The sequence below is a fragment of the Stegostoma tigrinum genome, chromosome 1 (assembly GCF_030684315.1).
Source record: "Stegostoma tigrinum isolate sSteTig4 chromosome 1, sSteTig4.hap1, whole genome shotgun sequence".
Lineage (NCBI taxonomy): Eukaryota > Metazoa > Chordata > Chondrichthyes > Orectolobiformes > Stegostomatidae > Stegostoma > Stegostoma tigrinum.
The window spans coordinates 89,101,111-89,116,764 of NC_081354.1; the positions used below are offsets into that span (position 1 = coordinate 89,101,111).

The following is a 15,654-nucleotide window of genomic DNA, read 5'->3' on the forward strand; positions in this document are numbered from 1 at the left end:
TGGAGTGTTGTTGCACCCTTTACAAATCCAGAGCTGTCTGTCCCTTCCTCATTGTGACCTCTTTCTTCTTTCCTCTCAATTGTCACTTCTCCATTCCCCTCCCAACTATTGTCCTTTTCCTCAAACACAGTTAGGGCTTCTTTTTTCACCCTGATCGTCGTGTCTCTTTCTCCTTCTGGTCTTAGGCTTTCTCTATCCTCCCAATTGCCAGAAGTGATGGTGGCCTCCAACTGCACGTCATGTCACCAGGTGCCTGGTAGGAAACTAAGTTACCTACAAATGGCTGCATAGGACATAGGCAATATTGGAATTTTGTTCCCTCCAGAGAGAAAGGGGTGATACTTGAGAATAAATTAATTGATTTGCTGGCATAGCTGAAGACTGGAATGATAGTAACAAAACATTAAGTTGAATAAAATATATTTAGAAAATATTGCATAAACTTTACTACTGACTGCATTTCCGTGCGGGCCAAGAGAGAAGTTATTAATAACAATGACTGGAATTTATGACCAAAACAACGTTTAATATAAACTTTATTTTTGAAATTGCAATCAACCTTACCTTGAGAAATGTTTGAAATTAACAATTCCAGGGAAACAAAATACCTCCACATGAACAATATTTATCAACAAATGGAATAAAATTACACGTAATATTTATTCGAAGTAGTCTTGATTGGATCAATTAAAGAGCTGCACTTCAATTTGTCGTTGTATAAAATTAATGCATAAAATATAACTATCTATCTACCATCAATTACAAAACCACAAGATCCCTAACAGGATAACTGGAATATTCGTTCATTGCTACATTAAAAAGGTTGAAAAGTGCAAAAAGAATGCTTCACACTGCTCACTATCATTCTGACAAGCAAAGCTTTCAGACAATTCTTGAATTCAAGCTCAAGAGCTTCACTTGAAATTTGTTGTATCAACTTGTGTCAATATAAAGTCAAGATCACCCATACTAAAATACAGAATGTGTCATTTGCAAATCTTAAATCATTTTTATATATTTTCTTCAGTTAAATAAATGCCACTCACTTTCCATACCTGCACAAATTCTTGTACAGCTAGAAAGTTCACAACAAACAGATTGAAATTCATATTCTGCACACATCAGAATCAGTATCATTCACAATCAGCATCATTTTAGCTAGGTGTGGAGAATTTTTTCTTAAATTGATGGCCAAGTTCACAACAACCAACACAAATATTATGCTTAATGAGCAAAATTCAAAGAAAAATTTAGCATGGAGAAATTACCTTTCTTTAATGGGCAACTGGATTGTCAACAGTGATTGCCTCAAAATAATTAATTCAAGAGGAAATAATGGTAACTGGTCTTTGATTTAGACTGCATTTACCATGTTCCTTACTTGGCTTAGACCTACTTAACAATCATTTACATTTACTGATCTGACCACGTAATTTATTTCAATTAGACGTATAAAGTAATCAATACTTACATAATGGGTGCAGTATACTTTATACAATCTACTTTTATGTTAATGAACTCAGTCATAGTGATTTACCAGATGGAAATAAATTTTAAAAGGTTAATCCATCTACATTCTATCTTCATATCAATATCTAAATGGAAGAGACTGAATCCAGAATTTCAGAGTCACAAATTGTTTAAAGTAGCAATGCAGGCAAACACATCCATAACAATGCAAACGAGACATGAATCTGGGCTTGTACAGTGCTGGCATTGAAAAGTGGAGAAGCTCTGTTAAATCTACAAAGAACGTTAGTTAGATAACACTTGGAATGCTGAGCATTGTTTTGGTGCACATTGTAAAAAAGAAGTAAATATATTGGCAAAAAATGTAAAAAAAAAATTACAAGAACATACCAGAACTGAGAGGTTGTAATTGCTTGGAAAGACAAGGCACACTGGGCTCTGAAGACCGAGGGGTGACCTGGTACAGTCGAATTAACTAAGAGGTTTAGTGGGGATGATGCAGAGAGTGTGTTTCTACTTGTGCAAGGATCCAAAATATGGAGTCATATATATGAGATAATCATCAATAAATCCACCAAATAATTCTAAAGAAATCTCTTTCCCAAGAGAGTCGATAGAAATTAGAACATGCTACCAAATGGAGTAGTTCAGGCAAATAGCAAAGATATATTTGGAGGATGCTGCATAATTATATGAAAGAAAAAGTGAGGAGAAAGGTATGCTTCTTGGTAGATAAAGGAGGATGGAGTGTAGTTTGTATGAAGCATAAACTTTGGCATTGACAGACTGGGCTAAATGGCCTGTTTTCTTGCTGTAGATACTATGTCATTCTCTGCAATATATAGAAATATTCCTAATAAAGGAATGATGTAAGTAATTACATAAGAATTTCTTTTCAACATGAACAAATTAATCTGCCTACATTGCTGTTACTCCATCAATCAGTCTCATTTGGATCAAGATACTCTGGTGTAGTTAAAGGCAACTGTGTTTCTTCTCGTACTATCTCATCTGACTGAATATTTTGACTTGAAGAATTCATTGCTGGAATATGTTCATCTGTACCTGTAGTGGAAATAATTTCTGAAAATATAGGGAACAATACAGTTAATTTATATCATGTCACAAACATATGCATTTATATGTGACAATATGACAAAATGTAGCGATCATTCTTTACATATTATCACATAGTTTTAGAAGACAGAAAGCAACACTTTGCTAGAGAAATGGGGAATATTTGGTGAAAGGTGGCAATGTTTGGTCAATCCTGGCTCACTGGCAGCCGCTTGCATCTCAGTCAAAATTTCAGAACTTAGATTTGAATGGAAGTACAGCATCCAGCCACTCAAGGCTGCAGTGCCATTCAATAAAACCACTGTCGATCTGTATCTTGACTTCATTTACTTGCCTCGTCCTTATAGTCATCAAGGCCTTGTTGAGCAAAAATCTAACAGTGTCAGATTCTCCTAATTTCTTTCCTGAGCACCTCATTTGTTAAGATCCTGTCTTCTTGTAACCAAACCCTTGGAACCCTGGTAACATTCTGATAAATCAGAACCATATGCTTTCCAAGGCCAACACATACCATCTAACATGTGGTGACAAGCCATATTTGTGGGTGTCTAAGAAAAAGATAGGAAGGCTAGATCCCCTCCAAGCCTTTCACTATCCTGGCTTGAAAGTATATTACAGTATCTAGTTGGTCTGGAAAGAGGTTCTGAGTACCTTAGAAGTTATAAGAAAAAAAAGCCCAGAAGCTAGGGACCCAAGGGGCAATTTTTTCACACATAGGGTGGTGTATGAATAGAACAAGCTGCCAGAGGAAGTGGTTGAGGCAGGTACAATTACAACATTTACAGAGTTATAGCGTCATAGAGATGTATAGCATGTAAACAGACCTTTCAGTCCAACTCGTCCATGCTGACAAGATATCTTAAATAAATCTAGTCACATTTGCCAGCATTTGGCCCATAACCCTCTAAATCCTTCCTATTTATACAGCCATTCAGATGCCTTTTAAATGTTGGAATTGTACCAGCTTCCACCACTTCCTCTTCCAGCTCATTCCATAACACACCACCCTCTGCATGAAAATGTTGCCCCTTAGATCCCTTTTAAATCTCTCCCCTCTCACCTTAAACCTATATGCTCTAGTTTTGGACTCACCCATCCTGTGGAAAAGACTTTGCCTATTTAACCTATCAATGCCCCTCATGATTTTATCAACCTCCATAAGATTTTATCAACCTCTATCAGCGTCCGACACTCCAGGGAAAATAGCCCCAGACTATTCAGCCTCTCGCTATAGCTCAAACCCTCCAACGCTGGCAATATCCTTGTAAATCTTTTCTGAACCCTTTCAAGTTTCACAACATCCTTCCTACAGCAGGGAGACCAGAATTGAACGCAGTATTCAAAATGTGGCCTAACCAGTGTCCTGTACGGCTGCAACATGACCTCCCGACCCCCATTCTCATTGCACTGACCAATAACAGCAAGCATACCAAAAGGCATCTGGATGAGTGTATGAGTAGGAAGAGTTTAGAGGAATATGGGAAAAATGTTGGCAAATGGGGCTAAATTAGAATATCTGGTCAGCATGGTCAGATTAGACTGAAGGGTCTATATACATGCTGTACATCTCTACAACTCTATGACTCTGGGAATTTTGAACACATGAGTTTAAGAAATACAGGTAAAGTAGCAAGCCAGATAAGTTAGCATCTTATTTAAAGGTCTCCGGAAGAGCCATTAACTAAAGAAAATAGCATCAACTGAATGCATAGAAATTTACTGCTAAGGAGACCGACGTATTATAGCCATGCCAGTTGAACAGGGAGGTTTAGTCTGCCAACAGAGAGTGACCTCTCACTGAGATTTGATTATCCATAGGTAAAAGGATTTAATCTTACATCCTGATATTTAAAATAAGACTATTTCAAAACATTCTTGTTTAATGCAACATAGTTTGTGTTTTTTTGTGTGTAATCGACTGTTATGTTCTATTGTTAATAATACATTGGCAACCTCTTGTGAATATATTCAGTGATTGACCACAATAAAAAACAGAGCTTATGGTTTATCACATCAGATCATATTCTTGGATCTGACTTGTTCAGCATTGGGATCATAACAGACATTGACTAGTTACTTCCTTCAAGTTTGAGTACGAACCCATTCTTACTCTGTCTTCTAAGGTTTAGTCAACTTCCTAAATCAGACAAAAAATTAGCTTGAATTCTGTAAGCTTTAATTTCAGTTAATCATTTCTTTTATGGAACCGTATCAAATGCCTTCTGGCAGTACACTAAAATTACTTCCATAGACATTCTCAGCCACCAACTTAGCTACTTACTTAAGTTAGGTTTGTTTGACATTTTGTGCCCATTAATAACTCATGCTGTCTCCCTCTGACCTGAAGTTACAACACTCCCAACTATTTCCAATTTATTTCACTTATTTCTGCTCTCACTCATTCCGCACACTCACAGAACCATGATAACATTCATCTTGTCCCTACTTTCTACCACACCAGCTTCCGTCTTGGAAGGATGAACCCGAACCTGAACTATTTCTGCCACCAGCAGCATAATGCTACGACTAAACAGACTTTCTCCTCACTTCCCCTGTCAAGATTTCAAACAGATCATTCCCTCTGTGACCCCCTCATCTACATCTTCCTTGCCCTCAAATCCTTATCATTTTCCCTCAATGGCTTCTCGTGCAATTGTAGGAGGTACAACAACTTCTACTCATTATCCAGGGCCACAAGTACTCTAATTCCTTTGTCTGCCCAACTGTTTCTCTCTCTCTCTCTCTGAGTCCACCTCTGCCTTGTTTACTCCCCATCCCCTCCCCCACCGACCCTATCTTCAGCACATATACCAATCTTTTCCGAGCAACAATCAGTTCTGAAGAAGGGGCACTGAACTCAAAATGTTGATTCTGCTTTCTCTCCACAGATACTGCCAGGCCAGCTGAGTTTCTTCAGCAACTTCTGTTTTTGCTACAAATACTCCTTCCAGGTGAAGCAGTGATTTGCATGTACCCCTTTAAATTCTTTATGCTCTATTTAAGTTCACACAATGTAGTCTTTTCTACATTTGAGAGACCAGATGCAGTTTGGGTGATCACTACCTTTCTTTCACATTCACAATTCTCACCTGAACATTCGGCAGTGTTTCAGTGAAGCACCTCAACCTCTGAAAGGATATTTTACAGCCTTCTGGATTCAGCACTGAGCTCAGCCATTTTGATTCTATTTTCTTAACCAGTTAGGTTCCTGCCTATATCTTATCCTGTGTTAGCTATTTTTAAACAGAACTGTTTATTATTCTGTCACTTGCACTTGCCCTGGACACAGGTTTTGTTTCTTTACAGCAACTATCACCATGTTTGTCTTTTGTTCTGTTGTATCTGTGGCACATAATTTCGCCGGATCTTCACCTACTCCAGACCATGATTTTGTTCTTCTCCCACTTCCCAACCCAACAGCATGTGCTATTTTCAAAGGTCCACCTTCCTTCAGCTCCAAGAAGAGTCATACTTGACTTGAAAGATTAACCCTGTTTCTCTCTCCAGAGATGATGCCAGACTTGTTGAGTATCTCCAGTACTTTCTGACTGTAAATGCCCTGGACAGACTTTCTGGCCCGATTTTTGCTCTCAAGTGGGAGTCAGGAAATCCCTGGCTCACCAAACCCATGTTAGGTGGAACTCGTCCAAATGGGATGCAGGTGCAGAACGTAGTCAGACCCACCACCCTGAGACACAAAGTGGGCACAGTTGCAGGTGCTGTCAAGCACAGTGCCATGCTGCTTAAAAAAACTTTGTCTTAATTGTTCTGTTAAATATCAGGTCCTTTAGCTTTCACCCTTCAATCTACAGTACCTATATGCAAACCTATGCCAATCTATCCTACACCCAGTCCAAAGTTGTCTTCATATCCTCCATGTCAATCCATGACCTAATCCCTCGTGACTACTTGTAACCCCATGTCAACTTCAACTCATTTCCCTATGCCCTCATACCAATTTAATGTTAACTATGAAACAAAAACAGAAAGTGCGGGTGAAACTCAGCTGTTCTGGCAGCATCTGTAGAGAGAAACAGGGTTAATGTTTTGCATGACCCTTCATCAGAACATCGCTGAATGTCAACTCATGCTCCAAGTTCAAATGGCTACTTCAAGTTCTTGACAAAGTAATGCTAACTCACACCATGAATAACCCTATGCTGCTATACTGCCTCATGACAACTTAACTTAGGCCAACTCTTGCACCATCCTTGGCTGTTACACCCTTCATGCCAACTCCCCCAATATCAACCACATGCAGACTTCAGGGGACCTTATAAAGACAGATTCATAACCCTCAAAGGCAGATCATTCTTTCGTAATCTCTGAGTTGACAATCAAATTTGATCTGGAGATGGTTATGGAGGACAGAATCTCTAAATTTGCAGATGATACAAAGCGAGGGAGAGTAGTTCATTGGGACACATCACTTCAGAGGGACATTGACAAGTTGGACAAATGGGCAGACACCTGGCAGATGAATTTCAATGCAGAGAAATGTGAGGTAATGTGTTTTGGGAGAAGAAACATAGAGGGACAATACAGGCTCAATGGTACCTCTCTGAGGTGAATACAGGAGCAAAAGGATCTCAGGGTTCAGGTGCATAATTCTCTGAAGGAAACCAGGCAAGCTGAAACAGTTGCTAAGAGGATTAGAGGATTTATAAATACAGGCATAGAGTATAAAAACAAGGAAACTATGCTACAACTCTACAAATCATTGATCAGACCACATTTGGATGATTGTGTTCAGTTCTGGGCACCTTATTTAAGGAAAGATGTTAAAGCCCTGGAGATTTACTAGAACAATACCAGGAATGACAGATTTAAGATTTAAGGAAAGAGTGGAGAAATTGGGCTTATTCTCCTTTGGCAGAGAAGATTAAGAGGTGACCTTCTTGAGGTGTTCAAAATTATGAAAAATTTTAACAGGGCAAAGAAAGATACTCTGTTTCCTCTAGTTGGTATGTCAGCAACTAGGAGTCACAGTTTCAAGACTGTGATAATGGGAACTCCAGATGCTGGAGAATCCAAGATAATAAAATGTGAGGCTGGATGAACACAGCAGGCCCAGCAGCATCTCAGGAGCACAAAAACTGACGTTTCGGGCCTAGACCCTTCATCAGAGAGGGGGATGGGGTGAGGGTTCTGGAATAAAAAGGGAGAGAGGGGGAGGCGGACCGAAGATGGAGAGAAAAGAAGATAGGTGGAGAGAGTATAGGTGGGGAGGTAGTGAGGGGATAGGTCAGTCCAGGGAAGATGGACAGGTCAAGGAGGTGGGACGAGGTTAGTAGGCAGGAAATAGTGGTGCGGCTTGGGGTGGGAGGAAGGGTTGGGTGAGAGGAAGAACAGGTTAGGGAGGCAGAGACAGGTTGGACTGGTTTTGGGATGCAGTGGGTGGAGGGGAAGAGCTGGGCTGGTTGTGTGGTGCAGTGGGGGGAGGGGACGAACTGGACTGGTTTTGGGATGCAGTGGGGGAAGGGGAGATTTTGAAGCTGGTGAAGTCCCATTGTCTCAGCCTGTTCCTGCCCCACCGAACTCATCTCCACCTATCTGGACTCCATTTTCTCCCCTTTGGTCCAGGAACTCCCTACCTACATCTGTGGCACCACCCACGCCCTCCACCTCCTCCAGAACTTCCAATTCCCTGGCCCCCTACACCTCATTTTCACCATGAACGTCCAGTCCCTATAAACCTGTATTCCGCATGCAGATGGCCTCAAGGCCCTCCGCTTCTTCCTGTTCCGCAGGCCCGACCAGTCCCCCACCACCGACGCCCTCATCTGCCTAGCCAAACTCGTCCTCACCCTCAACAACTTCTCTTTCGATTCCTCCCACTTCCTACAGACTAAGGGGGTGGCCATGGGCACCCGCATGAGCCCCAGCTATGCCTGCCTCTTTGTAGGTTACATGGAACAGTCCCTCTTTCGCACCTACACATGCCCCAAACCCCAACTCTTCCTCCGTTACATTGATGACTGTATCGGCGCCGCCTCTTGCTCCCCAGAGGAGCTCGAACAGTTCATCCACTTCACCAACACCTTCCACCCCAACCTTCAGTTCACCTGGGCCATCTCCAGCACATCCCTCACCTTCCTGGACCTCTCAGTCTCCATCTCAGGCAACCAGCTTGTAACTGATGTCCATTTCAAGCCCACCGACTCCCACAGCTACCGAGAATACACCTCCTCCCACCCACCCTCCTGCAAAAATTCCATCCCCATTCCCAATTCCTCCGCCTCCGCCGCATCTGCTCCCACGATGAGGCATTCCACTTCCGCACATCCTAGATGTCCAAGTTCTTCAAGGACCTCAACTTTCCCCCCACAGTGGTCGAGAACGCCCTTGACCGCGTCTCCCGCATTTCCTGCAACACATCCCTCACACCCTGCCCCCGCCACAACCGCCCAAAGAGGATCCTCCTCGTTCTCACACACCACCCCACCAACCTCCGGATACAATGCATCATCCTCCGACACTTCCGCCATCTACAATCCGACCCCACCACCCATGACATTTTTCCATCCCCACCCTTGTCTGCTTTCTGGAGAGACCACTCTCTCCGTGACTCCCTTGTTCACTCCACACTGCCCTCCAACCCCACCACACCCGGCACCTTCCCCTGCAACCGCAGGAAATGCTACACTTGCCCCCACACCTCCTCCCTCATCACTATCCCAGGCCGCAAGATGACTTTCCATATTAAGCAGAGGTTCACCTGCACCTCTGCCAATGCATCCATTGTACCTGGTGTGGCTTCCTCTACATTGGGGAAACCAAGCGGAGGCTTGGGGACCACTTTGCTGAACACCTCCGCTCGGTTTGCAATAAACAACTGCACCTCCCAGTCACAAACCATTTTAACTCCCCCTCCCATTCTTTAGATGACATGTCCATCATGGGCCTCCTGCAGTGCCACAATGATGCCACTCGAAGGTTGCTGGAGCAGCAACTCATATTCCGCTTGGGAACCCTGCAGCCCAATGGTATCAATGTGGACTTCACAAGCTTCAAAATCTCCCCTTCCCCCACCGCATCCCAAAACCAGTCCAGTTCGTCCCCTCCCCCCACTGCACCACACAACCAGCCCAGCTCTTCCCCTCCACCCACTGCATCCCAAAACCAGTCCAACCTGTCTCTGCCTCCCTAACCTGTTCTGCTTCTCACCCATCCCTTCCTCCCACCCCAAGCCGCACCTCCATCTCCTACCTACTAACCTCATCCCACCTCCATGACCTGTCCGGCTTCCCTGGACTGACCTATCCCCTCCCTACCTCCCCACCTACACTCTCTCCACCTATCTTCTTTTCTCTCCATCTTCGGTCCGCGTCCCCCTCTCTCCCTACTTATTCCAGAACCCTCACCCCATCCTCCTCTCTGATGAAGGGTCTAGGCCCGAAACGTCAGCTTTTGTGCTCCTGAGATGCTGCTGGGCCTGCTGTGTTCATCCAGCCTCACATTTTATTATCACAGTTTCAAGACTGTCAGCAAGACAGCTAGGTGTTAGATGAGGAGAAATGTCATTACTCAGAGAGTTGCTACGATTTGGAATGCATTGCCTGTGAGAGTGGTGGAGGTCGATTCCATAAGAGAGCTAGATATATATTAGAAATAAATAGATTTAGAGGGCTACAGAGATCGGGCTGGAAATTTGGACTGGCTGGACAGCTCTTTCAGCTGTTGGTTCAGATATGGCGAGTCAAATGGTCTCCTTCTGTCCTGTAATTTCTATGAACTATGATTCTCTAAGCTATGAATTTAGGGATTTGCTGCTGACATAATTAAGTATAACCCTGATGACATAATGAGAGCCATTTGGGGAATTATCAACTATCAGCTTTTCTAACTTTGAAAACAGATTTCTTTTCAACTGATACTGATATGGGCAGCATACGTTTTTAGGGTCTGTGTGTTCCCAAAGCTGGAGGTACAGCAACATGCATCCTGAAAAATTGGTAAGTTGTTGTGGACATGCCAAATCTCCCTAGCGTTCTGATGAAGTAGAATCATCGGTGTGCTATCCTGCCTCAGTGTGACTCTACATTGCATCCAGGGCAGCAGCCATTTCGATGGGGGCATGTAGGCTATAATCTCAACTCAGGCAGATAATTACTGTAACCATCATGATCAAAATATTTCATTGCTCCACATTGTTAAAGGCTAATGAATGACTATTTTCAAAACTGGCCAAAATACAACTAGCTAAAGAAACACATAGCCAACTGAAAAAATAGCCCTACGAATTCCAGGATAACAAAGTGTGGAGCTGGATGAACACAGCAGGGCAAGCAGCATCTCAGGAGCACAAAAGCTGACATTTCGGGCCTAGACCCTTCATCAGAGAAGGGGATGGGGAGAGGGTTCTGGAATAAATAGGGAGACAGGGGAGGCGGACCGAATATGGAGAGAAAAGAAGATAGGTGGAGAGGAGAGTATAGGTGGGGAGGTAGAGAGGGGATAGGTCAGTCCAGGGAAGACGGACAGGTAAAGGAGGCAGGATGAGGTAGTAGGTAGGAAATGGAGGTGCGGCTTGAGGTGGGAGAAAGGGATAGGTGAGAGGAAGAACAGGTTAGGGAAGCGGAGACAGGCTGGGCTGGTTTTGGGATGCAGTGGGTGGAGAGGAAGAGCTGGGCTGGTTTTGGGATGCAGTGGGGGAAGGGGAGATTTTGAAGCTTGTGATGTCCACATTGATACCATTGGGCTGCAGGGTTCCCAAGCGGAATATGAGTTGCTGTTCCTGCAACCTTCGGGTGGCATCATTGTGGCACTGCAGGAGGCCCATGATGGACATGTCGTCTGAGGAATGGGAGGGGGAGTTAAAATGGTTCACGACTGGGAGGTGCAGTTGTTTATTCTGAACTGAGCGGAGGTGTTCTGCAAAGTGGTCCCCAAGCCTTCGCTTGGTTTCCCCAATGTAGAGGAAGCCACACCGGGTATAATGGATACAGTATACCACATTGGCAGATGTGCAGGTGAACATCTGCTTAATATGGAAGGTCATCTTGGGGCCTGGGATGGGGGTGAGGGAGGAGGTGTGGGGGCAAGTGTAGCACTTCCTGCAGTTGCAGGGGAAGGTGTCAGGTGTGGTGGGGTTGGAGGGGAATGTGGAGCAGACAAGAGAGAGCGGTCTCTCTGGAAAGCAGACAAGGGTGGGTATGAAAAAATGTCTTGGGTGGTGGGGTCGGATTGTAGATGGCAGAAGTGTTGGAGAATGATGCATTGTGTCCGGAGGTTGGTGGGGTGGTATGTGAGAACGAGGGGGATCCACTTTGGGCAGTTGTGGCGGATGCGGCGTGTGAGGGATGTGTTGCGGGAAATGCGGGAGACGCGGTCAAGGGCATTCTCAATCACTGCGGTGGGGGAAAGTTGCGGTCCTTGAAGAACGTGGACATCTGGGATGTGCGGGAGTGGAATGCCTCATCGTGGGAGCAGAGGCAGCAGAGGTGGAGTGCGTCCACTGCATCCCAAAACCAGCCCAGCTCGTCCCCTCCCCCCACTGCATCCCAAAACCAGCCCAGCCTGTCTCCGCTTCCCTAACCTGCTCTTCCTCTCACCCATCCCTTCCTCGCACCTCAAGCGGCACCTCAATTTCCTACCTATTACCTCATCCTGCCTCCTTGACCTGTCCGTCTTCCCTGGACTGACCTATCCCCTCCCCACCTCCCCACCTATACTTTCCTCTCCACCTATCTTCTTTTCTCTCCATATTCGGTCCGCCTCCCCCCGTCCCTATTTATTCCAGAACCCTCTCCCCATCCCCCTCTCCGATGAAGGGTCTAGGCCCGAAACGTCAGCTTTTGTGCTCCTAAGATGCTGCTTGGCCTGCTGTGTTCATCCAGCTACACACTTTGTTATCTTGGATTCTCCAGCATCTGCAGTTCCCATTATCACTACGAACTCCAGGACGTGTTTGTGTTATTTCAAGATTTCTAACAGACATATGGCCCGTCTGAATTTTGCAAAACATTAAGGGTGACATTCTAGAGTTTCCATCCTATCAACATATTGGTAACACCATCTTTATTTAAGGCAGTTGCTATACTTTTGCTCTGCAGTGGCACAGAGCTGCATGCTCTCTTGTGCATGTAGATGCCACTCAGCAACTTCGTAGAATTTTTAAAGGGCTGGAGATTTAAATATCATCATGTCATAACAGTTCTATGGACTTCAGTTCCCCTTCAAGAGCATTTACATTGATTCTAAGAAAATTTTGACTCCCACTCTATGGGTTCAGATGCTTGCTGCAGAGAAAATGAGGTCTATATGGACACCGTATTGAAATCAACTTATCTAGTTGAGTTTAGGTTTTCCTGTTGCATGAGTCATGGACTACCCCTTTTCCCTACCAGTGAAAATGAGATCTGTTGGAATTGGGGACTGGACTACTACATCCAAGTCTCACCCACAATTTTTAATGGTCGAAGAAGTCCCAATGACTCTGAGAAGACTTGGGTTTCCAGAGATTTTAAAGAAAATGAAAGGTCAAGAGTGAGGTCTCTCAGACTGAGGCTGGAGTGGGCAGCAGAAATTAGCATAATGCAAATGGGAGCATGAGTTCTGGTTGAAGGCATGCATCCATGGCAATCTGGAGACTCTGAAAACCTTTCCTCCTTGAGCCAGACTGGGTCTTAATGCTGAAAGATAGGTTGGGACTTCTCAGGGGACTGAGGAGGAAGACATTCTATGGTCAGGATATGTTTCAGCTCAGTGAAAGCAGAAACATGAATTTACAGGAAGGTGAGCTGACTATAGTCTGTTTCCAACAAAGACTGCAATCTAATGGAGAGTATAATTTATTCATTTATGCATTCATGGGATGAGGCTGACACTGGTTAAGCCAGCATTATTGCTCATTCATAATCGCCCAGAGGATCATCTGGAGTAATGTAGGCCAGACCAAGTAAAGAAGACATATTTCCTTCCCTAAACAAATTTAGTGACCCTGATGGGGTTCTTTTTATGATAATTGACACTGAATACCTGGTTTCTATTAAGCTAGTTTTCTTTATTCCAGGGGTGAAAGGTCAATTTGAGCTTGATGTGTGTGTGCGAGTGGGTAAGGATGTGTGCAGTAAGCAACACAGCTGATAAGATACAAGGCATCCCTGCGCTTCAGGTAAAATAATAGGAAATCCCTCATTCTTTTTGCTGGAAGCCACAACACAAATGAAATTGCAATAAAAAAAAAAGGACAAAGCCTATGGCTGACCTACAAAGCCAAGCATCTCCAACTCATTTACTTTTTACACAACTCAGACCGATCTGCATCTCGAGTCTTAGAGATGCATCACATGGAAATAGATCCTTTGGTTAAACTTATCCATACCAACCAGATATTCTAAATTAATCTAGACTCATTTGCCAGCATTTGGCCATATCCCTCTAAACCATTCCCATTCATATGCCCAACCAGGTGCCTTTTAAATGTTGTAATTGTACCAGCCTCCACCACTTCTTCTGACAACTCATTCCATACTGCACCACTGTCTGCATGAGCAAAGTGCCCCTTAGGTCCCTTTTAAAACTTACCAATGTCACATTAAATCTTTAGTTTTGGACTCCTCCATCTGGGGAAAACACCTTGTCTATTTACCTACTCACGTCCCTTGAAATTCTATAAACCTATATAAAGTTATCCCTCAGCCCCCGATACGCCAGGGAAAATAGCCCCAGACTATTTAGTCTCTTCCTACAGCTAAAACTCTCAAACCCTAGCAACATCCTTGTAAATTCTTTTCTGAATCCTTTGAAGTTTTACAATATCCTTCCTGAAGCAGGGAAACCAAAATTGAACACAGTATTCCAAAAGTGTCTAACCAATGTCCTGTACAGCTGCAACATGACCTCCAACTCCATTACTCAATGCACTGAATAATAAAGACAGGCTTACCAAATGCCTTCTTCATGATCCTGTCTACAAGTAACTCCACTTTAAAAGAACCAGGAGTCTGTACTCCAATGTTCTTTTTTCACAACACGCTCCAGGACCTCATCATTAAGTGCATAAGTCCTGCCCTGATTTGCCTTTCCAAAATGCAGCACCTCACCTTTATCTGAAATAAACTCCATCTGTCCCACTGTACTCTGGAGTAACGTTCTTCGCTGTCCACTACATCTCTAATTTTGCTGTCAGGGGCATACTTTCTGTGTTCACATCCAAATCATTTAGATAAATGGCAAAAAGCAGTGGACCCAGCACTGATTCTTATGGTACACCGCTGGTCACAGGCCTGCAGTCTGAAAAGCAACCCTCCACCACCACCCTCTGTCTTCTACCTTCGAGCCAGTTCTGTATCCACATGACTAGTTCTGCCTGTATTTCATGTGCTCACCAGTCGAATGCATTACTGAAGCCCAAAAAGATCATGTCCACCACTTTGCCCTCAGCAATCCTCTTTGCTTATTCCTCAAAAAACGCAACTAAGTTAGTGAAACATGATTTCCCATGCACAAAGCCATGTTGACTCTCCCTCATCAGTCCTTGCCTTTCCAAATACTTGTAAATCCTGTCCCTCCGGATTCCCTCCATCAACTCACCCAGCATCAATGTCAGGCTCACTGGTCTATAGTTCCCTGACTTTTCCTTGCCATCTTTCTTAAATAGTGGCACCACATTAGCCAACCTCCAGTCTTCTAGCCACTCATTGGTGGCTATTGATGATACAATTATCACAGAAAGGGGCCCTACAATCAATTCCCAAACTTCCCACAGAGTCCCAGGGATTTATTCAGCTTTATGCATTTTAAGCTGTCCTTCCTTTTTTGTAAAATTGACATTTATTTAAGATGTCGCTACATATTTCCCCATGTTCTCTACCTTCCATAGCCTTCTCCACCATAAACACTGATGCAAAATACTCATTTAGTAAATCCCCATCTCCTGCGGTTCCACGTACAGGTGGGCTTGCTGATCTTTAAGGAGCCCTATTGTCGCCCTTGTAACCCTTTTGTCCTTAATCTATTTGTGCAATCCTTTGGATTCTCCTTAACCCTATTTGCTAAAGCTATCTCATGTTCCCTTTTTGCCCTCCTGATTTCCCGATTAAGTATACACCTACTGCCTTTATATTCTTCTAGGAATTTACTTGATCTCTACCGTCTACACCT

At 43.8% G+C, this 15,654-nt stretch overlaps 1 protein-coding gene across 2 annotated transcripts in view; it reads right to left on the bottom strand.

Annotated features, from left to right (window-relative positions):
- Nucleotides 1–564: 564 nt before the first annotated feature.
- LOC125455027 (protein sel-1 homolog 3-like) overlaps nt 565–15,654 on the bottom strand; it is an 80,733-nt gene continuing 65,643 nt past the window's right edge. For both annotated transcript variants that reach the window (XM_048536518.2, XM_048536523.2), the window contains exon 24: nt 565–2,553. In XM_048536518.2, the coding sequence (XP_048392475.2) occupies nt 2,408–2,553 (146 nt within the window). In that variant the 3' untranslated portion in view covers nt 565–2,407. The remainder of the gene's footprint in view (nt 2,554–15,654) is intronic.